Genomic DNA, 16,575 nt, shown 5'->3' with positions numbered 1-16,575 from the left:
GGTGACCCATTATGTGACCCGTTAGGTGACATATTAGATGAGCTATTAGGGGACTCGTTAGGTGACCCATTAGGTGACCCATTAAGTGACATGTTAGGTGACCCATTAGGTGACCCATTAGGTGACATGTTAGGTGAACCGTTCGGTGACCCGTTAGGTGACCCATTTGGTGACCCGTGATCGGCTCGCTTGTCTTCCAAGCCGGCCCTGCCGGGCGCCATGAGGCTCGCTGCCCCCCGATGCTACCCTGCCGAATACTGGCGGTGGCGGCAGCATCAGCGGCAACTCCGATGACAACAGCAATGACAATGACAGCAATCCTGCCCACACCCTGTCAGCACTTTACCAGCACTTAAGGACATTTGCCTTCGTTTAGAGAAGCCCACCCTTGCAGGTTTATTGCGAGTACTTCATTAAAATGCGTAGACTAAATATATATGAATGCATATAATAGAAGGCTGGTTTTCTTAGTTTTTGCTGCGTGCCTATGCTCACAACATCTGGAGCAACGATTACCATTTAAAGGACATCGCAAAGGGGGGTGGTGATGACGTTGGCATGGCTCAAGAATCCATCATTTGCTTGATTCCTTCCTTTCCGGTTTACTCGGTCGACAGACGCCTGCGGCGCGCGCAGTTTTACCGCTGACAGCGATAATTGCTTCCACCGCTTCCATCGCCACCACCGCAACCACCGGCTCCACCACCACCGCAATAATCGCAACCACCAGCTCCATCATCACGAACTCCTCCATTGCTTCTACCGCCACCACCGCCACTGCCACCACCGCAACCACCGCCACAACCGCAATCACCATCACCACAACCACCGGCTCCACCACCACCACAACCACTGCAACCGCCACCACTGCCACCCCCGCAAGCACCGGCTCCACCACCACCACCACCGCCACCACAGCCTCCACCGCAACCACCGCCTCCACCACAACCACCGCCACCACTGCCACTACACCCTCCAGCACCACCACCACCCTCGGATTTTATGCCTTGCACCAACACCAGGGCGCTTACGTTAGCCGTGCACTGTTCCTTCAAGCACCCTGTTACTCATTTTAGGCACTGTTGGTGGGGTTTTTTTGTGGTCATTTCGTCTCCGTCGCCGCTACTCCTTCTGCTGTGCTCATGCAGCACCACCATGGGCGGATCTCCCACGTAGAACAGCGGGGCAACTGGACACTCAAAGGGACCATCGTCCACATAATAAACACACTCAATACTCACACTCTATGTATCTCTATGGGTCTCTATGTAAAATAGCCAGGTATCTTGGCTACTAAAAATGGCACCATCGTCTGCGTTACAAACCAAGTAACCTTTACAAGTGCGCTCCCCGTTATGATCACAGTTCACAATGCCCCCGATCGGTGTGCTCTCCGCGGAGGAGTTACAACGTGGCGGTTTGGTGAATTTTGTTTGATTTGCAGGTGTCAGCAAGAAGGGCTGCGGTTCGATCCCTGGTCCAAGTGCCCTTTCTGCATGGAATTTACATTTTCTTCCCCTGTTCAGCATGGGTTTCCTCTGGCTTCTTCAGTTTCCTCCCCGAGCTAAGAATAAATATATAAAACCACGTACGATGTAACTGGTGTGGTATTTGCCCAAACATCCCAAAGCTGAACGATTGCAGTGGACATCTCCCCCCATTTACGTCGTTTCGCACATACGTCATCACTTGATTACAAACACCGTGAACCCCGATTTGCTGTCGCCTCAAACCCCACACGCTCACGTCACTGACGGCATCGTCATCCGTCCTTTCCCGTTATCCATCGCCTCTCAGCCGGTCCTCCTCCACCACCTACTACTGCCCCGTAAATCGCCTCGACGTACAAATACGTCGTTTCGATATTCGTCGCCGCAACTTTCAGAAACGCGTTGCCCCTCCATGGACGTACACAGCGGGGTAATTGACTCTGCTTGTGCACGGCTCCAGTGGTGTCGCGTGCGCAGCAAAAGCATCGCCCTCTGCCGTGAGCAACTCCCCCCACCGCCCCCCCCCACCCCCCATGTGGGAAGCGTTGCCGGTGCTTGGTGGGGCCGTGATGCAGGGCCTCTGGCAAACGCCGCCACCCCGTGAATGAACGGACGAATGAAAGGCAAGCGGATGAAGAAGCACGCTGCAGCACCGCACCTCCGATTAGCACGGTTGGCTACGTGCGGACACGTGGGTGACATTCAACATGAATGCATACCCCTAATTAATTATTAATTAATTTTTAATGTTTTTATTTTATTTTATTATTTCCATTCATCGTGACTTAACCGAAAGAACCAAGAAGATGAATCCCTGCAGTCACGAAAGCTTTAAATCGAAAAAAAAAGAATAAATACATATGCAGAGCCAGAGTGTTGTCGAGATGCATTCTGAGGATTCAGATCTCACCTTGATGGGGGGGGCTCAGAGCTCCGGGAATGCCTTATTAATGAGCAATAAAGCTGGCTGCAAACGCGCGCGATTGTTCAATGACTTATTAATAACAGCTCGGCAGATTTGTTTATCGTGGAGTGGGAAGCGGGCGCAACTATTAAGCGGCGGTGCTTCTGGGTCGTTTGGAAGTTGACTTGAGAGCCGCGCGCAAATGGCAGCGGAGAGTTGATGAGAGCCGGGGGATGGGGAGGGGGTGGGGGTGGAGGTAGAAAGAATTACACTCGCTTGAAAATGAAATGTTCTTCGCGAAAAATAAACGTTGATGTTTTGCAAGCCCCGCCACCCACCCCCCCTCCCCAAATAAATATATAAATCTCGTTCACAATTTCTCCCCCCCAAAAAAGGGGTTCCGCACACTGGCGCGGCAATATAGATGGTGAGGTTTGGCAGTGGCGCTTTGCGAACGAGAACAGAGTGTTGATCTCTGCGCGTCTCAGGAATATGCGACGGGTGCCATCGAGGCGGGCGGCAGCGCACGGCCGTGCATAGAGGACGAGGGAGGAGCGTAGAGAGATCGGGGCGACTGGGAGTGGCTCGGAGGGCACTTCGCCGAGCTTGGGACCTTCACGATTGAGGATCTGGTGTTCGGATCCGAGCCTTCGCCGAACTGGTTAAGAGTTATAAAACTGGTCAACAACAAAAAAAACATTTTTTTTCTGGCCTGGACTTTTGCAGCTGTTTTAGACTAATTTCAGGGTGCTGATTCCAAATCTGATCTCAGATTTGCTCTATCACATCTCATTTTGAAATCCTTTATATTAAGTTCGCTTGCTTGCTTGCTTGCGTGCTTGCGTGCTTGCTTGCTTGCTTACGACCGTGCAAATTTTTCGGTCGTTTTTTAACCCACTTCCCGTGATCAAATCGAGCTGACATTTTGCACACAGACTCGTTGTGCGTGACAATGCATTTCGTGAATTTTTTTTTCCAAATTTAACACTGTTTAGGGAAAAAAAATTACATATTTAATTACCAATTGTTTAATGCTGCCAGACAATCATCTGACCCATAGGTGGCAGCCATCTCAAGCCAGAGGACGAGAAGACTCTTTCCGCCCGTTTCAAAGACCAATGTGGGCTGGATTGTGGCCCATTGAACACGCATATAAAGGATTTAGAGTGAAAAACTTTGTTTTTACGGGTTAAATTTTTTATCCTGTATATTAAGTTTACTTGCGCGCTTGCTTGCTTACGACCGTGCAAATCTTTCGGTTGTTTTTTAACTCACTTCCCGTGATCCAATCGAGCTGACATTTTCCACACAGACTCGTTGTGCGTGACAATTAATGTTCGTGAAAATTTTTTTCAAAAATTTTACACTTTTTAGGACAAAATCATCTGACCCATAGGTGGCAGCCATCTCAAGCCAGAGGACGAGAGGACTCTAGCCGCCACGCATATAAAAGATTTATAGTGAAAAACTTAGTTTTTACGGGTTATACTTGTTATTCTATCGGCATACCCCATTTTCATTGATTTTACCCGAAATTAACTCTGTCACTTATGATTGCAAGTTGTTGCGAGTCAGTGACTGCTTTAGTGTTAAAATATGGTGCTGTATTTTTAGGATAGTGTGTTTATAATATAATTCTATGTAGATTTCCACATTTATTTAATATTTTTCTTCTGCAGTTTTTATTGAAAATGCAATATTTGATATCTCAAATATTGCATGGAATCAGCACCCCAAAATTACCTTAAAACCGTTGGAATACCTTATGCCAGAAAAAGTGTGTTGACCAGTGTATTCAATTGTAAAAATGCGCATGCCTTCTTTAAAGAGATGGGTTTTCAAAGCAGACTTAAATATATCTACAGGCACTATTTTACTTTACTTTACCGAGTGTTAACATTCCCAGTTATTTTTTAACAGTACTCTCTTCATTGTTCAGCCAGCATTGGTATAAACAGGGGCATTTTCGTTCTTTTGTCTTTCATGTGTATTAGGCCTCCCCTCCCCCTCTCTGCCCAATGTGTTGAGCACTCCGTGCTGTCTTTGAGCCCCTCCCCCCTCCCTCCCGATACGTTTCCATTCATTGGCTACCACATTCTGATGAGCCCCCCCTCTCCTCCCCCCTTCAACTTGCTTATAAGGGATTACATCTTGAATCATTGCCTCACTTGATGCAGCTAATTCGGCTGTGACGGTCCCGCCTGATGACGGAGACTTGTGTTGCCTCCGAAACGTCGTGATTTTTGTTTTATTTTATTTTATTTTCATTAATTTTGATGTTTTACCTACGTGACTTTACCGAAAAATCCTAAGAATATATATCTACCGACTTTGATTGCCGGATTTCAAGTAGCAAGGCGTTCCATAGCTGGGGTGCCACGCTATCAAAATCCTAATAACCATAATGGTGCAAAAAAACTCCGACACACATTCGTCAACAACACTGCCATTATTGATCATTTGTAATGGACGTTGTTGGGTAAGATCGCGTGAATATCAATGTGTCGTTTAACCTGCCACCACCCGACACAACCAATTAGTAAGGTTTGTCACGCAAACAAAACGTGCCAATTAGTTACGAGTTCAGCACACCGGTTGTCCATTGTAGAGTAAACCTACGACATTTACAAAGCCTACATGAGAAAATAAAAAGGGATCCTTGCCCAAAACGTTAGTCTTGGACAACGGCCCCCAGCCCACCCCCTCGCCCCCTTCCTGGATCCGAATGATTTTTTAACTCGACCGATCGTCACCGACCCGTCACGGTGACTCTGCGGACGCGGCGCATCTCACCGCTGGAGCGCGCCGCTCCGCCAGGCGTCCGGTCCACGGCGATGTCCTTGCCCCGCCCCCAGTCCACGTTCGCCGGCGTGCGGATCCGCACCGGCGACGTCGTCCCTTCTCCCCGTCTGCCATCGCCATCGCCGTCTCCTCCCGTCCCCGCCTCCTCCTCCTCCTCGCTCTCGCCGTGCTCGTTCACATTCCTGCCATCGTCGCTCCCACGTCTGTCTCCAGTCTCTGTGGTCGTCGCCGTCGCTGCCGGCGCCGCCGACGCCGCCGCCACCGCCATCCCCCCGACCGGGCTCGGCAAATCCTCCCCGTCCTCGATCGAAGACAGGTCCTCGTCCGCAGCCGTGGGGCCCCACTCCACCGTGCCGTTGTACGTCGTCGTTTCGGCTTCGCCGATGCCGCCCCTCCAGCCGCCGCCGGCTCCCAAGTATTCCGGGGCCTCCGTCGGGGCCTTCCGGGGCGGCCGAGGTTTGGGCCGGCCAGTCGATGCCCCCCGCCGAGTCAGTCGGCGACGACGACGACGCTGCCGCTGCTGCTGCCGCTGCGGCCACCGCCGTGCGATCGTCGTCCAGTGCGGCGCTATCACCGCCGCGGTTGCTGTCGCCGTCGATGGCGCTTTGGAAATGACGGCACCCAGAGAATCCTGCCTTGCCCGCGGCAACACCGGCAGAACGACCGACCGCGTCCACCGCCCGTTCACACTCTCGCTGCCCAACCCAGGGAACAACACCGCCGCCGCCGGTGCCACCGTCCATCGCGCTGCTGGCCACCGGTGCACAGCGTTGCTGTGAACTGGGCTGGTGGGGAACGCCATCCGGTTAGCGGCGTCGCTTTCTGCCGCCGCCGCAGCACCTTTGGATCCGAGGAGACGCCCCGTGGCTCCGGCGTCCACTGCACCGCCAGGGCGCCGCTCGGCGGGGTTCACGCTCCGGCCGGGGAAGTCCAACGCGGCGAGCCCCGGCGAGCGCTTCGGTGTCGTCGTCGTCGTCATCGTCGTTTTCCACCGCGGGCAGACCGGCGCCAGGCATGGGCGGGCACCAGGTGGCCGCGGGCCCGGAGCGGTGGGAGCGTCCGGGTGGAGCGCGTGAGTGCCGAGGCCAGGCCACGCGGTGGGCGCCAGGCTGACCAGCACCGTCCACAGGCCCCATGCCCAGAGCGGCCTCACGCAAGACATCTGTGGGCGGAAAACGGAGTTGCGGTCTTAGAGGAAAAAAACGCGGCTCTCGTCACACGTGCCCAAGGTGCTGTGCCGCGAGTGAACCACGACACTTTGCCGATCTTGCCGTGGCGCATAAACCATCATCGTGCGAACTCCGGTCATCCTCACAGCAGCGACGTCGGCGGCTTTTGGCAGTCACCGCGTTGCGCACTTTCAGATGCACTTCTGCAGCCATCTGGAACGCTCTTCCTTCAGATAGTTGGAAGCCACTGGAGCCACGCACTATTACATCATCTATATTGAAAAACTAATTTCTAATTTCTTTACCACGGCTTCTTGTGTTTCGTTTGTTGTCCTTCCCCCGCACACTCTGATGGGCACAATGTCCCGTCTTCATAGCGCGCGATAATATTAGATTTTATTACATGACATGAAGTAGGACCGTTGCCCGAAACGTCGTCTGTTATACATATTTTTTCCCTTTAAGACAAGACACACACACACAGACGTATTGAAGAACGTGTCGAGTGTTTGATGCTGTTAGTGTCATCGTGCACCACTGTCAACGCAGCAGCAGCATCACTAAATACTCCATTTAATAACATAATAATAGTACAGGCTGGAAAACCATGCTGCTTCAAACAGCAATAACTACAACAACAACACAAAGAGGTGTCAAAACAACACGGCCTCTGTGCAATACGCAAGCAAAGAAAACAATCGCCATTTCCTGACAGCAGCAGTGATGCAGTGGCAGACATCACTGGGACTCTTCACCGCAGCGTAGATGAAACCGTTCTAGAGTTGCCTATCCATGCATCACTGCTACCTGTCATTTGGGTCACATCCGTCCAAAAGTGGTTGTCCACATGTTATCTATGCCCCTTGCCAACCATTGCTGCCGTTCGGGGTCGCCACCTTTGAGCTATGCAAAACTAAAACGAATCAAGGGCAGAAGAATATCTCACAATACCAGAAGAGGGGGAGAGCTCAACACCAATGCATGAGCTTGTAAAAACGATTCTGATCTCCCACGAAGCTCATGGTCCACCCTAAATAGCAGACACAACCCATGGCGGTCGATGCCAAGATACCCGATGGACAAATGGAACATGAAAAAACTCTCCAGCAATGTGCGACTGTGGTCGTCCAGAACAGACCGTACAACACGTGACGACGCAATTTCCCAATCCACAACAAACAATACGGCGATACACTCTGCTACTCCTGACGCGGTTACCTGGCTTGACCACTTGAATGGGAAATTGCAGTTGTTGCTCGACATCTACATCAGCAGCCATACGAAATGAGAAGAAGAAAAAGAAGAATACGATTGTTCAAGTGACAAAAACTGGGCCAATTCATGTCCCGGGAAAACGTAACAGATTTCCAAAGACAGTCAAATGAACAAGAGGGCGATCCTGGGAAAACTCAACCAGAACAGGTGGGCAGCCATCGCTAGGCCGCTGTGAAAGCACGGCACGGTCATCGGAGGTTCCGCAGTTTCTCCGCCGCCTTACTTGAGAGGAAGGTAAAAAAACACGTGGTTGATCTTAACAGCTACTGAGTTTGAAGGCGGTGCAGCTGCACTGAGAGGACCACAGAGAGGCCACGGGGGGGGGGGGGGGGGTCCAGGCACCGGGCTATGATGGTGATGGTGGGGGGGGGGGATTATTGGACAGGTAGACGGTGGTAGATGGTGGTGGACGATTCCATTTCACCCCTTGCACTAGGTGGGGGGGCGAAGGGGCATGCCAGCGACGGTAGCGCTGTGACGCCGCCGTTTGAAAAGAGTTTCTCTCGAAACTTTTCCTCTCGCGCGGCACTCCAGCAAAACGCGGCGACGAGAACCCGGAAGATCCAAAAGGTGTGTGGGGGGCGGGGGGGAGGCAAATTCCCAAGGCAGCGCGTGGCGCAGCGGCGTGCCATCATCGCTCCTCGCCCAGGAAAGAAAAAAGTCCATCAGCCAGATTAATTTGGCCGCGGGTCAACTCGACTCCGTCTCCGGTGACTCAATTTGCGAGAGTTCGGCCAGCTCAAACTTTTCTTCCCACCTCCACGCGCGCTCCCCCAGTGTGGCTGAGCAGTCAGTGAGCTATCTTGTTATTTCATACGTCGTGTTTTGGCTGAGAATTAACACGATACATCCAAGTAAACGCCGGCACGCAAAGCGCATGAGTAGTGGTGTCGCCGGGGCCCTGCTCCCGAAGTGTGCCGAGATGCAATTACCACTTTGCCCGCTTGCAAGCGTTACACACTTTGACGGCCCCTGCACTTGGGTCGTGAAAAAGACCCATTCATTCCAAGTGTCAAATTGTGCAATGTTAAACACCAACTTGGGAGAACAGTGCTTCGGTGGTTAATGCACGAATGCGTTGAGTGCCGTGAATCCAACGACCTTGGCTGTCTGATTGTTATGCAAGTTGCCGTGTGCAGCGGGTAGAAAACACTCTTGTAATTTTTTTTTGGACAATCGCACATATTTAATATGACACACAGTACACACTCACCGACCGCCCCCCCCCCCCCCCGCTACCTGACCAGCAAATAACCCAACAGGGGGTTGGGAGGCCTTCATCCAGCAGTGGATTGACAAAGGGCAATGGTGGCTACGCTGTCGCATGAGCATTGCCGGAGGCAGCAGCGATGTGTTGGTGGTGGGTCACCGAAAAGATGTTGCGAAAACTCCCGTGTGCGTTGAGGTACCATACTAAGCTGTATAGCTCTTTTCAGAAGTGACCTGGCCAACAAATGGCATCTCAACAAAGTGGCTTATCACGTGGAAATGAATTGCAGCCAAATACTCTCAACTCACCGTTGATTCTAAATGTGGAGGGATAAACCGTGGGACCTGGAGGAAAAATCCACACGACCACGGGGAGAGAGAGATGCAAACTCCAAATATACAGCAGGCGTCAGGATCGGGATTAAACCTACGACCTCCTGTATACCAGACGAGGTAGTTAACATCTCGCCACCGCAGCGTTCAACGTTGTTAACCCAACGTTGTCATTCTTCACTGGGTTGGCAGAATGGAAATGGTAACTCGTTATTTACAATTAAGTTCATTATTCCATACTCACTCCACCCCTCTCTTATCGTCCCCTCTTAATTGCATCATCTTTATCCCTACCTACCTGCAACAACTGCCCGAGGTGCACAAAGATGTGCAAAGACAAAGATCCCCCGTAAAGCCTTAACATACTGTCGGGGCAAGTGCTATTCACGAGTACCTATAATGGCCGGCACGGCACACGAGGGGGTGGTTGGCCAGCACAACGCCCGGCCGCCTTTGTCTCCCCGGTGGCGATGTTTACACACCTCACCTAGGGGAGGCCCACGGCCGGTCAAGATAGTCGTCACTGGTGTTGGCCGTGAGCAGGAATCAAACCCGTGTCGCAGAGTTCGTAGCGCAGTGCACTAACCGCTACGCCACCTCTCCCCACACACACGCGCACACACGCGCACACACGCGCGTACACACGCGCGCACACGCGCGCACACACGCGCTCACACACAAGCGCACACACACGAACGCATGCGCTCTGCCACCACGTTGGCCAGCTGCGTCCCTCCAACGGTCACCCTGCAATTTTGAAGGCGGGTAGATAGAGTAAATATTTCTGTTGCACGTAACGCAGAGCCACCCAAAAACAGGCGCGCGTTTATCTCCCTCCCTCCGTCTCTCTCTCCCGGGGGTTCAATTTGATCGGCAACCTGGGGAGGGGGGGTCACGAGGGGTCACGGGAAGCCACACGGCTCCGCGTGCATTGTCCGTTCACAACGGCCATCACACCGGGGCAATTTCTCCAGGACTCCAGGAATAAAATAAGATAAAAAAACACCTGCCGCACAACATTTATCTCGAAGCCCAATTACAGCTCACGGGTCTTCACCGTTTGCTTGACGGTGATGAGAGATTTTTAAGTCGGCGCAACGTAGCCCGAAAATACGCGCGCGTTTTCCTCTCTTTTTCTCTTTCGTATCATTCGTTCAAGTGGACAATTCAGGCCCGGTTCGTGACATATCACGAAGCCTGACTTTGGAATAATTTCCGATGAGCGGACGATATCCATGGCAACGTTGGGTCAACGCTGGCCACAAACCGCTCCCACCGCACGCTAGCCGAGATCGACGCCGTATTTGCCGGGCTGTCTCTCTCCGCCAACACCCTGAACCCCACCCGACACAGCCAAACAAATTAAATTAAGTCACGCGCCGTGAGCGTTCAACATGGCGCCAGGCAACGTGTAATTCTACCGGCTCGCCGGTCGATTCGAAGAGCCAAAAAAAAACACTCACAGGACGAGAATCGGACAGGGAGAGGCTCTGCGTTTGATGATCCTATTTCGGCCGCCAAATAGGATCATCAGTATCTTTACTTAGTCTGGACGAATCCGATGAGCGTACGAAGCCCTTCTTTCACAAGATGTTCAGCATGGGGCGGGTCAGCAAGTCACAGCAATGACGGAACACGAACTGGTTTAAGAGGAGGCCGGAGCCAGGCCCTGCCTTACTGAACCGCGCTCACAGCCACCACCTCGTGTGACCCCCCCTCCCCACCACCTCCTTGCTATCGAAGCGGTAAGTGGCCGGGTGGGAAGAGAGCTGCCATGTGAGGGTGGGAGTTGGGTAAGTCCCACATCCCAGCAGCTTCCCCCACCCTCCCAGACCTCAAACCCCCTCCCCCACCCGCCCCTCCCCACATCCCAGATGAGATGGACCATGACCCCACGTATTGTCCGCTTGCCTCCCTACCTCGCACCATCCCTCCCCATCCCATATCCCCCCTCCCACCACCCCGTGCCGTTTCCATGACGCATCACACGAGATGCTCTCTGCCGTTTGGACAATTATTATTACGACGCTTCTTCACTCGGTGAAAACAACGCTGATGAGTCTTGTGATTCTATTTTGGAGGGTCCTGTCAAGTTGTCACGGTAAAAGAAGGAGGAGGACGGGGGTGATAATGTATTCCCAATTGAGTAATTTGCGGTGTCATTTTCTTCCTGATTTGGCCCCAAACATTTTTTGACCGTGACGCCGGCAGACGATGACCCCACCCTGGGCAATTGATGTCACGGGATCTACATACGAGCGGCAATATTCATCGCACGGCAGTCAAAACGACATGAAAATTTTGAGGCCTGGAATTTAGTCAAATCGAGTGCAAAACCGAATGTTACGTGATGGGAGTTCGATCCCGACCCTGACGCCTGCTGTATATTTGGAGTTTGCATGTCTCTCTGACCATGGTCACATGGAATTTTTTTCTCCGGGTCCTCCAGTATTTCTCTCCACGTTTATAATCAACGTGCGTTTAGATTATTTAGATTATTCGGCTGCTATAAATGTCCACACATCAAGTGACTTCGTTGAACTATCATTTGTGGCCATGTTGCTTCTGAAAAAGCTAATAACTCAGTGGGCTTTACCTGATAACATAAAAAAATTGTTTAGTTTTTCTTGTACATATTTTTTAAATTAAATTTGCTTACGTTTCCTATACTTTGCACTCCTATCGTGTTTTCATATTGTTTGTTTTGTGACGTTCTGACCCTCCCCTCTGATCTTTGTGTTGTTGTTGTAGTTATTGCTGTTTGAAGCAGCATGGTTTTCCAGCCTGTACTATTATTATGTTATTAAATGGAGTATTTAGTGATGCTGCTGCTGCGTTGACAGTGGTGCACGATGACACTAACAGCATCAAACACTCGACACGTTCTTCAATACGTCTGTGTGTGTGTGTGTCTTGTCTTAAAGGGAAAAATATATATAACAGACGACGTTTCGGGCAACGGTCCTACTTCATGTCACGTAATAAAATCAGCTCGTGGGATTCCTCCAGTATAAATACATCGTCTGACTCTGAACTCACTGCACTGGAGAACCAGATTTAAATCACAGATGGCCGAGGACTGGATTCGAAGCCAGCATCTAAGCAGTGCTGGCTCAGCTTTTTTGACCGTGGAGCCACCCGGCTATCGATCCTCGATTTTGCTTCGGTACGTGGCAAAGGTGACGGCCAGGAGATAAAACAGGCCCCCATCACTTGCGAATGGACTCTCAAACCACCTGACGGCGATCATCATTGCTGAAGGCATTTTCCCTACAGAGAACGAAGAGAGAAATCTATTTTTAGAAATCCATACGTTTCTTCTTTACCTTACTTAAGATGTTTCTTTCATTACTACTTACAACGCAATTGCGCCGCCAGACTCGTGTCATTTGCCTCCCATCTAGAGCAAGCAATCACATTCTTTTTTTTTTACCATTTTTATGCCACGGGAAGGCGCGTAAATTTAGCGATGGGGTGGCAAGGGGTATCGCGTTCCAGACGGCGACGATCGGGAAGATCTGCGCTTGGATATCGTCGTCAGCGTGCGGGGGTCGCGATGCTCGAGGGGGTCTCCCGCACGACCCCCGGTGCCACGCAATCATCCGCGACCGCTCGTCGGGTCTTTTAATGTTTGGTTATCTTAATTTTGTTTGCCGACTATTTTCTTGTTGTCGTTGCCGTTGTTGTCGTGTTGTCCGTCCTGTTACCCGTGGCGGCCGGGATAGAGCGTTGCCCCCTCGCACACGTGAGTTTTTTTTTTTTTGTACGGGCGCTCTGGTTTCCTCCCAAGTGTAAACGCTCATTCATTAGCCGATAATAACTTAATTTCGAGATGTCAACTACCTCGCCTGGTATACAGGAGGTTCATGGGTTCGATTCCGACCCTAGCGACTGCATACATTAGAAGTTTGCCTGTTCTCCACATGGTTGCCTGTATTTTTCTCCGGGTCCTCCGGTTTTTCCCTCCACATTTAGAAACACGCATTTAGAGTATTTGGCTGCAATACATTTCCACGTGATGATCAGCTTTTATTTGTGGCCAGGTCGTGGGCCTTACCTGTTAAAATAAAAAAAATATATAGAGGACCTAAGCCCTTGAGCAATTGTGGTTGCTGCTGCCTTCCCATTCATATGAGATGCCTCCTCCTGGCGTCTCCGAGTCGTTTCCCCTCTCTTTTCGAGAGCGAGGGAGGCGAATTCTGTGTGGCGGTGGGAGCAGCTGCAAGATGAAAATTGTTGCCATTACGTTTTGTTGTTATTCAATGCCAAAACAAAAACCGAGGGCAAAAGACACCGAAACAATGCAATCCGTTGCCCTCGCTAAAAAAGAGAACATTTCGTTAATCAGCCGCCAAGGCATGCGTTGGCACATATAAAAGCCATAAAGTAAAGTTGACTAACGGTGTTGTATTTTGTCCAAAGGGGCTCGGGCATTGTTATACCCCCGGAAATTATATTAATATTAATGGGTGAAATGTGCAAATGCTTGTTACGATTACGTATTATACATACACCGAGCGGAGCACAGATTGACTAATGCAGGGGGGGGGGGAGGGGGGAAGTAACCTCCATTACCGGTACAGTGGTGGTAGACATTTCACATTCCCATGGCAGATGCCTCTCGCTTCACGCGACAATCAAGGAGAATGAGGTCGACGTGGCCGGTTTGCACCCCCTTCTTCTGCGCAACATCAAAAGTGTCAAACGTCAACGGTAAAATAGATCGTTTGTCAATGTCATCTACGACGTGTGCGCATAGGAGGCAGGTGGGGTGCGTAAAACTAAACAATTTAAACAATAACATATTTAGATTTTACCAGGTAAGGCCCACGGTGCTATATAGCTCTTTTTCAGAAGCAATCTGGCAAACACAAATGATAGCTCAACGAAGTGGCTCATCATCATCACGTGGAAATTAAGAGCAGCAGCCAAATACTCTGAACGTGGAATGTTGATTCTAACTGTGGAGGAGAAAACCGAAGGAGCCAGAGAAAAATGCCACGCGACCACGGGGAGAGAGAGACACGCAAACTCCAAATATACAGCAGCAGGCGTCAGTGTCCGTATCAAACCCACGACCTCCTGTATACCAGCCGAGGTAGTTAACATCTCCTAGCCATCGTGGTACATGGAGTGGGGCGTGGGGGGCACAGTCGGTGGGAGAGAGGGGGGGGGCTCATTTTGAATTAAATTCCCAGCTGTAAATGAGATAAGATACCCAAAGCATGGGAGAACGACACAAGAGCGTTTTAAACAAAATTCAACATTTCTCATCGGAGGCAAATAACCTCCCGCACACGGCCGCGCACGCGTGGCTCGAATGGCTTCGTCTGCCGGCGCGAGAAAAAAAAAACACAAAAGGTGCAGGTGACGTACCATGGTGTACCGCGGCAGTGGCGACGGTGGCGACCTCCTGCTTCACGCGTTTCAAAACGAAGGCGTTCGCGGTGCTCTGTCACCGTCGACTTTCCGCGAGTTCATCCGCGGCGATCGTTTTCTTTTGGGAGAGCAGCGGCGCGCTTTCGTGCGGCGGTGTTTATAATAAACGATCATTCTGATCGTGGAGGTGTGCTCCTTTCTTTTTTTGTAAACACGAATAAAAGCTTCGATTTAAAGCTTTCGTGACTGCAGGGATTCATCTTCTTGGTTCTTTCGGTAAAGTCACGTAGAAGGGAAATAATACAATAATAAAAATAAAACATAATAAAATAATTCTCACGACGTTTCGGAGGCAACACAAGCTTCCGTCTTCAGGTGGAACCGTCACAGCACGATAGCTGTATCAAGTAACGTCGTGAGAATTATTTTATTATGTTTCAATTTTATTATTTCCCTTCTACGTGACTTCACCGAAAGAACTAAGAAGACGAATAAAAGTCTTGACCCGAGCCTCCAAAAGTGAATTTGTCATCTCAGGTGGAGCGGACGGAGACGGAACGCCAACGCGACGGAACAACGCGTCGCACGGGCACGAGGTGGAACAACGCGGTCGATGAGACGGCCCAAAGGAGACAGATGATTCGAACGAAACGGTACAAACGGGGGCCAAAAATAGAAAATCGATCCGCGTACCGCATCGTCTAGACTCTAGAGGTTCACACTGGGACCCATAGACTTGCATAGAGATCCATAGACCCACACACAGAACCCAATGACTCACACAGAGATATATGATTCACATTGGAGCCCATAGACTTACACGGAGACCCATAGACACATACAGAGATCTAGAGATTCACACTGGGACCCATAGACTTACATAGAAAACCCCATAGACTCACACAGATCTAGTGATTCACAATGATACCCATAGACTTACATAGAGACTATCATAGACTCACACAGAGATCTAGAGATTCACAATCAGACCCATAGACTTACATCGAGACCCATAGACACACACAGATCTAGAGATTCACACTGAAACCCAAAGACTTGCATAGAGACCCATAGACTAACACAGATCTACACAAAGGAGGCATCATCACAGCTACTCGTGACGCAATCATCTGTCCTCAACCACTTCGATGTGAAATTAAAGCCGTTGCTCTCGACGTCAACATCAGGACATCACTTCCGCGACGGCCAACCTTCTCCGGAGCGCTTCTCTCCTTTGGGCTGCCATTCCATCGCCTGTCTTGTCCCCGGGGGACCATCAATGCGTTCCAGCGATGCGCCCCGACCCTATACACAACCGTCGCCACGTCTCTCACGCTACAGGACGGTGCAGCAAAACAAAAAAAATCCGTCGGACGACTGCAACGACGACGACGATTGTCCTCGCTCCGTTTCCGCGGCGGTCACGTGTCTCAAAGTGTTTCGTCGATAATTCCGGCGAAGCCAAAAATAAATAAACATCTCCGGTGGCCCGAACCCATTTGCCACAGTGTAAACGCTCTGCTCTGCGGCAAGTGTGTGTGCCAGAGATATTGCATGCCGGTTAGCGCGCTGCGCTACAAACCCGGCCACCCGAGTCGTGATTTTTATTTTATTTTACTTTTATTAATTTGAATGTTTTACCTACGTGACTTTACCGAAAAAACCTAAGAATAAGAATACTCGGCCGACAACACCACCAGTGACGATTATCTGAACCGATCCTCGGCCTCCCCTACATCGACTCAGCATCAATGTGGTGACGTGCATAAAATCATCGCCACGGGGGAGACAAAGGTGGCCGGGCTTGGTTCTGGCCACCTAACCCACTCGTGTGCTGTGCCTTGCCTTCATAGGTGCTCGCTAACGGCACTTGCCCCAACCGTCTGTTGTGGGCTATACGGGGCGATCGTTGCGTGCGACCTCAATTTCACGCTCTAGTCAATGAGGCCATAAATTTCCTTCCCACGTTGCGGGGCGGTGGGGCGCAGTCGGCCCTGCCAACTCACAGCGGGGT

The 16,575-nt window shown here is 50.9% G+C and overlaps 1 protein-coding gene across 1 annotated transcript in view; it reads right to left on the bottom strand.

Moving 5' to 3' along the window:
- Positions 1-16,575, bottom strand: part of LOC133352369 (hormone receptor 4-like) — a 98,143-nt gene that overhangs the window by 26,394 nt on the left and 55,174 nt on the right. Inside the window, exon 2 of the mRNA XM_061567963.1 lies at positions 5,188-6,358. Within this exon, the coding sequence (XP_061423947.1) occupies positions 5,188-6,358 (1,171 nt within the window). The remainder of the gene's footprint in view (positions 1-5,187; positions 6,359-16,575) is intronic.

This window comes from Lethenteron reissneri, chromosome 40, assembly GCF_015708825.2.
Source record: "Lethenteron reissneri isolate LAM-NWPU_2019-01 chromosome 40, ASM1570882v1, whole genome shotgun sequence".
NCBI lineage: Eukaryota > Metazoa > Chordata > Hyperoartia > Petromyzontiformes > Petromyzontidae > Lethenteron > Lethenteron reissneri.
The sequence above is the reverse complement of the archived record's forward strand: the minus strand, read 5'-3'. Positions and strand labels throughout refer to the sequence as shown.